The sequence below is a fragment of the Myotis myotis genome, unplaced genomic scaffold, assembly GCF_014108235.1.
Source record: "Myotis myotis isolate mMyoMyo1 unplaced genomic scaffold, mMyoMyo1.p scaffold_m19_p_12, whole genome shotgun sequence".
NCBI classification, from domain to species: domain Eukaryota; kingdom Metazoa; phylum Chordata; class Mammalia; order Chiroptera; family Vespertilionidae; genus Myotis; species Myotis myotis.
This window is the reverse complement of record NW_023416316.1, coordinates 4,791,824-4,805,298: the sequence shown is the minus strand read 5'-3', so window position 1 is coordinate 4,805,298 and position 13,475 is coordinate 4,791,824. Positions and strand designations below refer to the sequence as shown.

Here is a 13,475-nt window from a genome sequence, read left to right as displayed (position 1 = left end):
TACAGACAGAGGGACGGATACAGACAGAGGGACGGATACAGCCTGAGGGACGGATACAGACAGAGGGACGGATACAGACAGAGGGACGGATACAGACAGAGGGACGGATACAGCCTGAGGGACGGATACAGCCTGAGGGACGGATACAGACAGAGGGACGGATACAGACAGAGGGACGGATACAGCCTGAGGGACGGATACAGACAGAGGGACGGATACAGACAGAGGGACGGATACAGCCTGAGGGACGGATACAGACAGAGGGACGGATACAGACAGAGGGACGGATACAGCCTGAGGGACGGATACAGACAGAGGGACGGATACAGACAGAGGGACGGATACAGCCTGAGGGACGGATACAGACAGAGGGACGGATACAGTCTGAGGGACGGATACAGACTGAGGGACGGATACAGACAGAGGGACGGATACAGCCTGAGGGACGGATACAGACAGAGGGACGGATACAGACAGAGGGACGGATACAGACTGAGGGACGGATACAGCCTGAGGGACGGATACAGACAGAGGGACGGATACAGACAGAGGGACGGATACAGCCTGAGGGACGGATACAGACAGAGGGACGGATACAGCCTGAGGGACGGATACAGACAGAGGGACGGATACAGACAGAGGGACGGATACAGACAGAGGGACGGATACAGCCTGAGGGACGGATACAGACAGAGGGACGGATACGGACAGAGGGACGGATACGGACAGAGGGACGGATACAGACAGAGGGACGTTGTCGTGCTGAGCAGCTACCTAACCGAGCGCTCTCTTGTCCCAGCTTATTTCCAGCGATGCCGATGGAGCCATCCAGAGGGCCGGACGGTTCCGAGTGGAGAACGGCTCTTCGGACGAGGTAGGAAGCTCCCGGGCCCGGCACTGTCACCAAGCGCAGGGCCATGTGAGCGCGCCGGGCCGGCTGGGCCCTCGCTACCCAGAAGTCTTGCCCGAGTGGAGCCGGGAGGGCACACAGCTCCTCAGTGTTTCCTGAAGCAGAGCTGAGGGGGAGAGGCCGGTACTCTGCGTGTGGAAGGTGCTCTGATAGGGTGACGCAGACCCTTTAACAGATCTGTACGGGAGCCAGGGGATAGGAGATGGGACCAAGGCCAATGGGACCACAGCCCTTTGTGCATGGCCGCGCAGTCCCAGGCCGGCCTCTGGTCCTGCCTGTGAGCAACAAGGTCCTGGAGAGAGAGGCCGGAAATCACTGCGGTTGCGAAATGCCCTCTCTGTTCAGCGAGGACACAGGAAAGGAGGCATTGCTGCCCCCACTCCTGGGCCAGGCCCTCACGCTGGGCTCTCCGTTGCTTTTCTTTCTCCTTTCAAACTTCCACTGCCCGCTCTACCCCTGGGGGTCTCCCCTAGAACTGCAGAGGCCATGTAAGTGCCCCCGTTTTTTCTTTGCTGCCTCCTGGAGAGCTTGCCCGTCACCGTGCTTAGCAGACCCCAGCTTCGGGGCCACCTGGCCTGCCTGAGGCTCCCCGCCTCCTGGGCTCAGGGCCCTGCGCAGGTAACCCGCCTTTCCGAGCCTCGGCTTCATCATCTGCAGTGGAAACTGTCTGGGACGATGAAGAGGATTCCAAGAGCTGAGCAGGGGGAGCTGTGAGCACGGTGCCCGGCACAGAACGTGCACTCAGCACATGACGGTTGTCACGGTAACAGTGGCGGTGATCATGGTCCTGGTGCCTGAGAGCCAGCCTCGCCCTCCTGGGCACCCTGCGTCCAGTCCCTGGTGAAGGGCTATGGAGTCGCTCAAGGCCACAATGTCTGGCCCATCTTCACCTTGGCCTTCACGGAGCACACCCAGGTTGCCGGGCGCCCACCTCGCCTTGTCCTGTGAGGCCAGGGGGGCGGTCCCGTCTCGGGCTGGGCCTCTGAAGAGGTGTCCACATGCTTCTTGTCCAGAGCGGCGCCCGCTGACCCACACAGAAGAAGGGCCCCGGGGGAATGTGCTCCCGAGGCTTGAGCACAGCCCTCCCCAAGGGCCCGGCCGCTGAGACAGCCCAGGGCGTCCCGGCCGCTCAGTCAGGAGCAGAAGCGCGAACCCTCCGTTTCTCGTGCTCAGGGTGCCAGCACCCGCCACGCTGAGCTTCTTTCTGCTTAGAGCACCAGAGACCGCGAGGTTGCTCCCCTCGGGAAGTCCTTCTGCTGCCAGAATTGGGCAAAACGTCAGCCCCGCCCAAAAGGAACAAACTGCCCTGGGCTTTCCCCAGCCACACAGCTCTGCGGCCAGCACCTGTGCCCAGAGGAAAGCCACGCCTCCCAGGAAAGAGACACAGAGCCTCCATGTGGGCCCAGCATCACCCCTCACGTGGATCATCACACAGTCCTCGCCCGGGGGTGTCCCCTGGTCCTGCCACATGCTGGCGGCCATGTCCTGGGACCCCATGGGGGGTGAGAAATCGCCTGTGGAGCGTGCTGGGCAGCAGCGGCCTGAGCCAGCCTGCCCGGCCCCCGTGGCTCCACACTCACCCGTGGCGCGGCGTGGGCAGCTCCCTTACATCTTTGGAACCGTTGGCTAGAAGGATCGACTTCACAAATCACTGTGGTCTGTCGTATCCCGAACACAGGCCGTCTCCGGTGGCCTCTGTGGGAAAGATGATAGCCAGGCTCGAATGTGGTCTCCGGTTTTGTTTCTGCCGAAGACACTGAGCATGCGCGCTCCCTGCAGCACGTTGCTGTGGTTTGTATCGATGGTCTCGGGTAAAGCTTCTGGCCGGTGTTGCTGCCCAGCCTGGCAGGAGACCTGAGGATCCGAGACTCGGGGAAGACAAACAAAACAGGCAGGGCTGCGGCCCGAGTCAGAGGAGCAGGCAGGGCCTCGGAGCGCCATGTTGCTGCCTAAAAACGTCCAAACCCACGAACAAAGAAATGGCAAAACCACTGCACCATGGGGCTGTTTTTCCTTTTATTATTGAACTAGAGGCCCGATGCATGAAATTCGTGCAAGGGGCTCCACCCTCGCAGCCGCGGTGGCTTGCCTCAGCCCGAGGCAACTGCAGCCCCAGCTTCATTCCGAAGGTCGTCCGGTCTAATTAGCATATTGCGCTTCTATTATTATAGATGTTAAGGATGCTCAATACAGATGGATACTGTGTCAGATACATGATTTGCAGACGTTTTCTCTCATTTTGTAGGATGCCTCTTCACTTTCTTGATGGTGTCTTTTGAAGTACACACGTTTTTAAATGTGATGGTGTCTCCTCCATCTGTTTTTCTGTTGCCTGTGTGTCTCATGTCATATCTCAGAAACCATTGCCTAACCCAAGGTTGCTTGGTCGTTTTTTATAGTTTCTGTGGACATTACCTTAAAATGTTAAATTTGCCTTTTATTTTTCACCATTGTCAGCGTAATGGCTTCGCCGCCTGTGGCTGGTACTCCAGTGCGTGACTTTGTGGTGCCCATGGTGCTGCGTTTCTCGTGTGCCATTCGTGGTTCGGGTGTCGGAGAGCTCCTGGTGCATGCAGGGGAAGCACACACGGGAGTTCGTGTCAGGATTGGAGGGAGGGTTTGCACTCACTTTCTCCAGACACCTTTAAATCCCAGCTTGAAACTTTCTTTAACCACCCCCGTGATGGAGGAAGGAGCTGTAAACTTACATGAAGGCTGGCTCCCTGCAGAGTGAGGAAGAGCTGCTTAGGGTGGTCAGAAAGGCCTCCTTGGGGCCAGCACATGAGGCCGAGGCCCTGAGCCGCACTTCTCCGACTGTTTGCGGTGAAGGACCCACGTTTTAATTTCTAGTCTGTTGCAGACCTACATTCTGCTGTGGTCCTGCTATGCTTGACCAGTATGCCCCACCCGCCTCATGCACTTACCACCGAGTTCAGTCCACCCAGATGGTCTGGACTCCATGTAAGGGGTCACGGCCATGTCAGGTTGCTGTTGTTTCCTACATGCTTGCTTCCCGTTCCTGCTCGCTTGGTCGTGCGCTGGTAGCAGCCTGCAGGCCAGCACCGTGGACCATACCTACTGCCTCAGGGTTCATCTGGGCCAGCCCCCCGCCCACGGCGTGAATCCCAGCAGCTCTACCAGCAGCCAGCTGCCTGGCCCTGCTGAAGGTCTCCAGTAAAGAGAAGTTTCTACCTCCTTCATAGGTGTTTTCTCTCCTGACACCAACCAGTTCTGATACCTGCTGAGTGTCCCACAATTCAATTCACTTCCGACACAAACCACTCAGAGTTAGTGTCAGCCTCCACAGCTCAAGGGCCCAGCCCACTGGGCAGCCTTCACGTCAGATGCCAATTGTGAGGATCAAGTCCTAGGTCACAGTCAGGGGTGCCTTCAGGCTCACTCATTTGCTAAAATGACTCGGAACTCAGGAAAGCACATCACTTACTATTATCCTTTTATTGTAAAGGATACAGTTCAGGAGCAGCCAAGGGGCACAGAGCTCCCATGGACCTTGGTGTGTGCACCAGCCGGGAGCTGCTGAACCCCGGGGTGCAGGGCTTTGTGGCGGCTCCATCACACAGGCACCTCTGATTAAACCATTGGCCATTGGCGATTGGATCGCTCAGCGCCTCATCCAGAGATTTCAGGCTGGGTCCGCAAGGTATTTGGTTGTTTTTGTTTTTTTGGTTTTTTAATATTTTTATTGATTTCAGAGAGGAAGGGAGAGAGAGAGATGGAAACATCAATGATGAGAGAGACTCGTTGATCGGCTGCTTCCTACATTCCCCACACGGGGGATCGCGAGCCTGCAACCTGGGCATGTGCCCTGACCTGGAACTGAACTGTGACCTCCTGGTTTATAGGTTGACGCTCAACCACTGAGCCACGCCAGCCGGGCTGGATCTGAGCGTTTCAAGCTCCTAAATCCAGGCTTGGTCTTCCCAGCGACCAGCCCCGTCCTGACGCTCTCCAGGGCCACCAGCGTGGCCTCTTAGAGCCCAAGTCGCTCCCATCACCCTTATCACTCAGGAAGCTCCCAGGATTGTAGGCGCGCCGTGCCAGGGCCCGGGGACAAATCCCCCAAAAGCAATTAATACAGCACCCCCACAGCAATTCATCTCCTCTCTCCGCATCTCTGGCTGCTAGAAAGTTTGTTTTAAGTGAATTCATTTGTCTGTGTCTTGCATTCCGAGTTTCCGTTTGCGTTCTCTGTAGCCGTAGTATAAGGCTGAGCCCTCGTCACCCGGGTCGGATCGTCACCAGGACCGTCACCGTGCTGCCTCCGGGCATTCCAGGTCACCTGCTCCTTTCCTCCCGAGACCTGGCCTCCGCTCCCCTCATCACCACCCTCCTTGCGCTCCCTGGGCACGTGTGAGGTCTTAACGAGCCTTTTAAATTGAAGTGCTCAGATCTGAACTCTGGGCCCCCGTCCCCTAGGCACCAGTGGAGCAGGCCGGTCCGCTGCCTTGCCTGATGACTCCTGGGGAACCACAGCACCCTCCCCCACCCGAGCTGTTAATGGCTGTGAGGTGACATCATGTGTAGCGGGGACAATTTTGGAGTCAAACGAACCTGGTTCAGACCTCAGCTCTATCACCTGCCAGTTTATGAGGACGCCTGTGAGCCTCGCTTCCTGTGGGTGGAGTGGGGACACACGCCTGCCCCCTAGCAGCCACCCGCCCCACCCTGTGGGTTGCATCTGCAGTTTGTATTTGCACCTCCGTGGGGGGTTTGCCTTGTCCACTGAGTCGAATCTCCTCAGTGTGTCTGTAATTGCTACTTGTCAGGAGTTTCCTGACATCTTGATTCTGTCACCTGCCTGTTAGCTCACCCCCCACCCCCAAGCGTTGGTTACCCTGTGCTCCCTGCCATCTGTGAGCTCCTCTGGTTATTAATTGAAATGAGTGTGACCCTGGGTGGCGCCCTGGGGGCCTCCCTGACAGCTCCTTCTATATCAATTAGGATCTGGCAGGGCAGGGGCGGACTTGCAGCTCCTTACAGATCTGTCCTCCTGGCACGGGAGGAGTCTCCGCAGACTGCTGGGGGATATGTGCATGGTACAGTCTGTTGGGAGGGCCATTAGCAGTCATTAAAGATGCACACAGCATTTAGCCACAGCTCTATTGTTAGGATGTGTGTGCTAGCATTATTTAAAACAGAAAAAACAAACCACACCTGGGAGCTACCTCAATTTCCATCAGTAGAGGAGTGATTGTGGAAATTATGATCCATTTGAACAATGCACTGCTTCCCAGCTGTTGGAAAGGCGACGTGGAAATAGATGTGACACCACAGAGAAATGTCTCACATACAGTGTTAGACAGAAAAGCGAGTTCCAGAATGATTCGTACGATACCTCCCCATTTCCTTAAAACAACAAAGAAAGATAAATATGCTTGTCAGTATGCAAGAAAGTTCCAGAAGGGCACCCACGGGTTTGATAGCCATTTCCCGTGGAGAATGAAAACGGGAGGCCGGGAAGGAGTTGGGGGGCCTTAACTTCCCACTTTAGGCCCTTTTCTGCTCTTTACATATTTTATACATTGATACTCAACTGAAGTGTTTGGTTTTTTAAAAGAATCTGCATAGTTGTTAAAAAGGACAGGGTAGATCCATATGTACTGACATGGCAATGTTTCTAAGGTATTTTCTTTAGTAAAAAAAAAGCATGTTTTAGTATAATATCTATGATACTGTCTCATTCATGAAAACAAATGGCATGTGTAGATATTTACATGTATATATGTATGTATGCATGTATGTATACAGATGTGTGTGTGTGAATGTGGATGTTATGTATGTATTTATATATAAAGTAAGCACATCTTTGTAAACTCACAGAGAAATCTGGGACTGTCCGCACAATCTGGTAGCGTGGGCATATAGGGAAAGGAAGTGGACTGGGGCATGGGGGGGATAGAAAAGGATTTTAATTTTTGTGTGATTTCACTTTTTTTAAGTAGCTAATATTTGCAATTCGGAAAATTTTAGTCTTTTTTGTTAAATCCATCTTCTTTACTGCCAGTGTCCTCTCAGCAATGTAACCTGGAAGCGGAAGTAAAGGCGGTTTAAACGACCACTCATTCATCGAACTCACTGTAGAGGAGACTGAAAACCCACAGGCATTCGCTGAGCCTCGATCGGATTGTGGTGTGAGCGGGCGGATTCCCTGCTTAAAGTTACAGGCCAGCGTGAGGGGCCGTGCAGACTCCACGAGGGTGTACTGTATGGATTTCGACTGAGTTCAGAATGTCTTGGCCAGACGCAGTCTTCCTCCTCCACATCCACAGTGCCCGTGGGGTAAAAGAGACAGTGAGGCAGTGGGGGCGCTGTGGGCTCTGGACCCTGACGCCCACGTGTGCGGGTGCTTAGTCTCAGGGCTCCCTCGGCACATGGGTGAGCCCAGGCCTGTCTGCAGCACAGATTTCAGCGTCATGACTTCGTAATCCCTCGTAGGAAAAGATGATGAAAAGGGCATGAGCACAGCCGGCGTGGCTCAGTGGTTGAGCATCGACCTCTGAACCAGGAGGTCACAGTTCGATTCCCAGTCAGGCACATGCCCGGGTTGTGGGCTTGATCCCCAGTGTGGGACGTGCAGGAGGCAGCTGATCAATGATTCTCTCTCATCATTGATGTTTTCTCTCTCTCTCCCTTCCTCTCTGAAATCAACAGTATATCTTTTAAATAAAATAAAATAAAAGGGCCTGAAATAAGTGTGGGTGTTTGTAGTGTTAAACCTCAATTGCCTAGAAAACATGCTCATCAGAATATTTCCCCTGCTTTCCTTGTTGGTGTCAAATAAAGAGCGTGTTCCCGTGCCTCTGTGGCCTGGAAGTGCTGCAGACAAACCTTCTGTGCTCCCAAACCCCCTGCCAAACAGGACAGACTCAGAATACTGAGGGTTTATTGAAAAATTAAACCACAGCCCTAGCTGGTTTGGCTCAGTGGATAGAGCGCCGGCCTGAGGACTGAAGGGTCCCAGGTTCTATTCCAGTCAAGGGCACATGCCCAAGTTGTGGGCTTGATCCCCAGTAGAGGGTGTGCAGGAGGCAGCTGATCAATGATTCTCTCTCATCATTGGTGTTTCTATCTCTCTCTCCCTTCCTCTCTGAAATTAATAAAAATATATTTTTAAAAAAAGAAAAGAAAAATTAAAACCACAATTAGGTACTGCTGCCCCCACTCTGGAACTGCTGAAACACGGGGTGAAATTCGGGGATCTGGGGAAGGGTGTGGGCAGCTCGTTTATGTCACTAACAGTGCCAGCTGTGTGTCCCCATGGGAGCATCTGCACCCGTGTCTCAGGACTGCGCCCAACAGAAATGAGTGCTCCTGTTCCATAAAGACAGACGCAAGAATTGTCAAGAGTGGCTTTATCTGTGATAACCCCACACTGGAAACAGCCCCTGTGGCCACCTATGAACTGTGGTGCCCGTTCTGTGGACTGCGACGTGGCTGTGGGAGGAGCGATCTCCTGCTACACCAGTAACATGGTGCATGTCACAGACATGATGTGGAAGGACAAAAATCTGGGCTCAGTGAAAACACACAATATGACTTCATTCTATGAGGTTCAAAGCCGGTCGGATGAATCCATGGCGATAGGAGTCATGTTGGAGTGTGGTTGGGTATCGACAGGGAAAATGAATGGAGGAGCCTTCTGGGAACCAAAAATGTTTCCTATCTTGGTCCAGGTAGTGGTGCTAAGGTGTATACATATTTTTTTAAAGTATTTAACTCTGTGGGGAACAGAGCCTTGCCATCCCCAAAAGGCATATTATTGATTATTTTCAAGAAAACAAAAGACTCAAGAAGGGCTTCTTACTTCCCCATCACCTACCTCAAGGAATTCAGTTAGAAGTGCCCTCCAGGGAGGGAGAGCACCTTCACACCAGGTGAACTAGGTGTGGCCGACAGGGAGGAGCCTGGAAAGCTGTTAGATAGACAGGGAGGAGCCTGGGAAGCTGGTAGATAGACAGGGAGGGGCCTGGAGAGCTGTTTGATAGCTTGCCTCCTGTGTCCCATTGTTTCTAGGCGACCCAGCAAGAATCTGTTCATCAAATGTACTTCCTCATCTAGCCGTGAATTGCCTTCATTCCCTTTGAAGTCTGGGTCACTACCCCCTTCTCCTTGGCTCAGGCTGGGAGACACCAGTCCCGGGTCCCAGTCTTACAGAGCCCCAGTATGCACACGTGAAATCTGGTTCTTTCCTCCTGTTAGTCTGTCTCATGCTAATTGGATTATTAGACCAACCAGAAGAACTCAGAAGAGTTGAAGGAAAATTACTTTTCCTCCCCTAGAATATGCACTTAAGATCTGTGCCTTTTGCTGTCCATTTCTACTCCATGTCAACAGAAATTCGAACTCATTTTCAGAGTCATTCTTCTGGGAAGAGGGTCTGTTTTGCTTGGTTCCCATTTCTTTTGCCAGCTCCTGCGTATATTCTTGTCTTTGCACCTCATCATGTGTCTTTCAACAAGGGGTGGGAAGTCTTGCTCTGCGAGGCTCACAACTTTCTTGGTGTTGGGCTTTTTCCCACATTAGCTAAGTATTCAGTGAAGATGACAGATAAATAGGTAACTTTTTCATCATTAAAAAGAACCCATAGCCGAAACCGGTTTGGCTCAGTGTATAGAGCGTCGGCCTGCGGACTGAAAGGTCCCAGGTTCAATTCCGGTCAAGGGCATGTACCTGGGTTGCGGGCACATCCCCAGTGGGAGATGTGCAGGAGGCAGCTGATCGATGTTTCTCTCTCATTGATGTTTCTAACTCTCTATCTCTCTCCCTTCCTCTCTGTAAAAAATCAATAAAATATATTAAAAAAAAAAAAAAAGACCGTACCCTTTTATGTAATGATGTTTACTTTGAATTTATATTAGTTCACACAAACACTCCATCCATGCTTTTGTTCCGCTCCTCCGGTCCAGTTTAAGAACCCATTGTGGCCCTCGAGTCAAAAAGTTTGCCCACCCCTGGTCTAGAGGGTCTGGGTCATTTTCTGTGCCTTTGGCCCCCCTTAGCAGCCTGTGAAGCCTGTAGACCCCTTCTCAGAATAATGCTTTCAAATGCACGAAACAAAATGCCTAGGCCAGTGGTCGGCAAACTGCAGCTCGCAAGACACATGCGGCTCTTTAGCCCCTTGAGTGTGGCTCTTCCACAAAATACTGACTTCTGCGCATGTGCCACAAAGTTTCAATCGCACTGTATCTACACGCCCGCACGTGATATTTTGTGGAAGAGCCACACTCAGGGGCCAAAGAGCCGCATGTGGCTCTCGAGCTGCGGTTTGCCGACCACTGTCCTAGGATAACAGAGGCAAACAGTTGTATTGTAAGAGTTATCACCCGGCCAGCATGTCTCAGTGGTTGAGTGTCGACATGTAAACCAGGAGGTCATAGTTTGATTCCTGGTCAGGGCAAATGCCTGGCTTGTGGGCTTGATCCCCAGTGTGCAGGAGGCAGCTGATCAATGATTCTCTCTCATCATTGATGTTTCTATCTCTCTTCCTCTCCCTTCCTCTCTGAAATCAATAAAAATAAATTTTTTTAAAGAAGTAATTCGCCCTAGCCGGTTTGGCTCAGTGGATAGAGAGTTAGCCTGGACCGAAGGTTCCTGGGTTCGATTCCAGTCAAGGGCACGTACCTCAGTTGCAGGCTCCTCCCTGACCTGGGCCCTCGTCAGGGCTCATGCAAGAGGCAATCAATTGATGTGTTTCTCTCACTTTGATATTTCTCTCTGTCTCTCCCTCTCTCTTCCACTCTTTCTAAAAATAATGAGAAAATATCCTTGGGTGAAGATTTTTTTAAAAAGAAGTAATTCATTTAAAGAAAAATAGTTATCAAAATGACTTTTTAAAACCCAGTATATAAAACTGTAATATACATGTTTTTTAATGAGTACTTTAAATAAAAAATCTAGCAGCAGGTCTCTGAACTATTTTAATTTTGAACTGTGAAGAGTGTGAACAATATTTCAAGATACCTGCAGTCGCTATGATGAGTTCTGAAAATAACTGTGACTTTTGTGTGTGTGACATGGTATCGGGGCTGTTTATTCTACTGTAATTTTTGCATATATTCATAACTGATGAAATACTAAGTTTTAGTGAGAAGTTAGGGAAAATGAAGAATTTTTTGCCCCTAGTTCATGTCCTCCCTGGATTCTTTCAGAGTTCCGTGTTCATCAGAATTCCCTGGGATGCTGGTTAAAATGCAGGTTCCAGGGCCCTGGCCACAGAAATCGTGAGGATGGCGCTAGTGGGCCCAAGGTTGCACAGTTAGCAGATCGAGAGCACTGAGCTCACAGGGTGAGCTTGGATCTGGCTGCCGCTGAGAGACCTGTCTGGGCCTGCAGCACTGGAGGCTCGAGGGGCTTCAATGTCCGGGTGGCTTCCAGGTTCTGCAGGCGCCTCCCAGGGCCCAGGGCCTGGGAACCATGACACCCGCCCCTGTGGCGGCTGGCTGGTGGACCCCAGGGTTATGCGTCGTGGGTGCTGCCTGGTGACGTGGTGGTAAGAACTGTGCACCAGGAGTACTGTGGTGGTTTGTGGTTATAAAATGAGTGGCTGTTGATAATGAATCATCCAGAAATTCTACAGGGAATAAAATCCAATTATACGGCCTCCTAGTCACACGAAAGGTCAAGGCTAAGAGGCACCATCTCCAACGGGTGGTCAGCGTTAGCATCGCCCATAAGGAACCAGTGGGTCTCTGGAAATGCGACGAGCTGAGGAGGACGGCGGCACCTGTGTGGTGTCCTGAGCAGGTGTGCATAACCTGGACCCCGTCACGGGCAGCAGACGAGCCCACAGTGAGGGCCGCTTTCTTTCTTAAAAGGGGCGGTCGGGGGTGGGAGTGGGGAGTGCTCATTCTCCACAAGTGTCGGTGTAATAGAAGACAGAGTCTGCAGGAACGTTCCAGATTAAGGGAATCTAAAGAGACATGGCACTAAATGATCCCCTTAAATGGCACTGTTGAGTCAGTTGACAAAACTGGGATACAGGCGGTAGGTTAAAATATTGAGGTTGAATTTACAAAAGTTGGTAAAGCTAACTGTGCTGATGTAAGAAAACATCCCTCTTCTTGGGAAATGCACACTGAAGCCTTTAGGAATATGGGGCTATTCTTTGGGCAACTTAGTCTTAAGTGACTGAGGAAATGGCGTGCGTGCGTGCGTGCGTGCGTGCGTGCAGAGAGAGGGAGGGGAGGGGAACAAATGAGTCCGTGGATACAGTGCTAACAGCAGGTGAGCCTGGTCAAGGGCACACACATGCTCCCGCGCTCTTCCTAGTCTCATGGCTTTTATGTGTGCGCATCAGTCACTGAATTTTTGAAATTCAAGAAAATTCAATAAAAAGCGCAATCATACTAAGATATGCTAACGTACTCTTTTACTCCTTGATAGATTAAAAAGGCAGAGCATTAAGGACGCAGAAGATGATGTAAGGTTAAGACTTTTAGTTTCCGCTTCACTGCATACTGTCTGCCCGGAGCCCAGCGGACGCTCCAGCTCGGGAAGCTGGGAGAGGCTGTGGAGCTGGTGCGTAGCAGGTGCCGGCCGGTGCCTGGACGTAGAGCTCGCTCACTGAGTGTCTGCATCCAGAGCCACGGGAGAGACGGGCATCCCCGTCCACTGTCCACAGTAAGACTCGCCTGAAAGCACAACAAACCATACAGAGGAGACGCCCGCGGCTCCGGCTCCTAGCGAGCAGGACACATAACGCGTGGTCTAAGCCCGGCAGCATCAGGAGAGGCCTGCACCCGGGCCGAGGGGGTGCATTCCAGAAATCTAACGGCCGCTCGGCACCGCAGAGCTGTAGTGTAATTCATTACATCGCTGAGATTTCCCTCATTTAGCCTGTTCTCTCCATAGTTACCCAGAAAGCTTCCAGTAAAATTCAATAGTCCTTCCTAAGAAGAGCCTCTTTGTAAACTTGGATTTGAAGGAGACTTCAACATGAGAAAGCAACTGACCACAAACACCTAGGAAATCACTAGAGACATGTCCGAACCGGAAAAATCTGTGCCTGCCCTGGCCAGTGGGGCTCAGCTGATTGGGTGTCATCCGTGCACTGAAAGGTTGTGGGTTCAGTCCCCAGTAGAGGGTATACAGGAGGCAGCCAATGAATGTTTCTCTCTCTCTCTCTCTCTCTCTCTCTCTCTCTCTCTCTCTCCCAAAATCAATTTTAAAAAAGAAAACCATGTTCCTGAATTCTGTCTATACGCATGGTACAATGTAGACACCAAAGGAGTTTGAAACTATGTTCATTATGATTCCATTGGAGCAAAATGACATATGTTTGCACGTGTAGGAAAAACATTACAGGAAATCACACCAAATCGTTAATATTGATTATCTTTGGACAGAGGATTCCGGTTATTCATTATGATTGTCTGTATTTTCCACATTGACTGAGTAATTTTTATGATAAATTTTTAAAATTCTACAAAGAATATGAACTCAAGATGCTGGAGAGATATCTTCCAGGTGAAATGTGCCTTCCAGGGTGACAACAGAAGGGCGTGCCTCTAGGGGGCACCAGCGCCCAAATATTTCGGAAGCTTCG

At 51.5% G+C, this 13,475-nt stretch overlaps 1 protein-coding gene across 2 annotated transcripts in view; it reads left to right on the top strand.

The window, feature by feature from the left end:
• GARNL3 (GTPase activating Rap/RanGAP domain like 3) overlaps positions 1-13,475 on the top strand; it is a 99,368-nt gene that overhangs the window by 47,609 nt on the left and 38,284 nt on the right. For both annotated transcript variants that reach the window (XM_036329598.1, XM_036329599.1), the window contains one exon: positions 800-874. In XM_036329598.1, the coding sequence (XP_036185491.1) occupies positions 800-874 (75 nt within the window). The remainder of the gene's footprint in view (positions 1-799; positions 875-13,475) is intronic.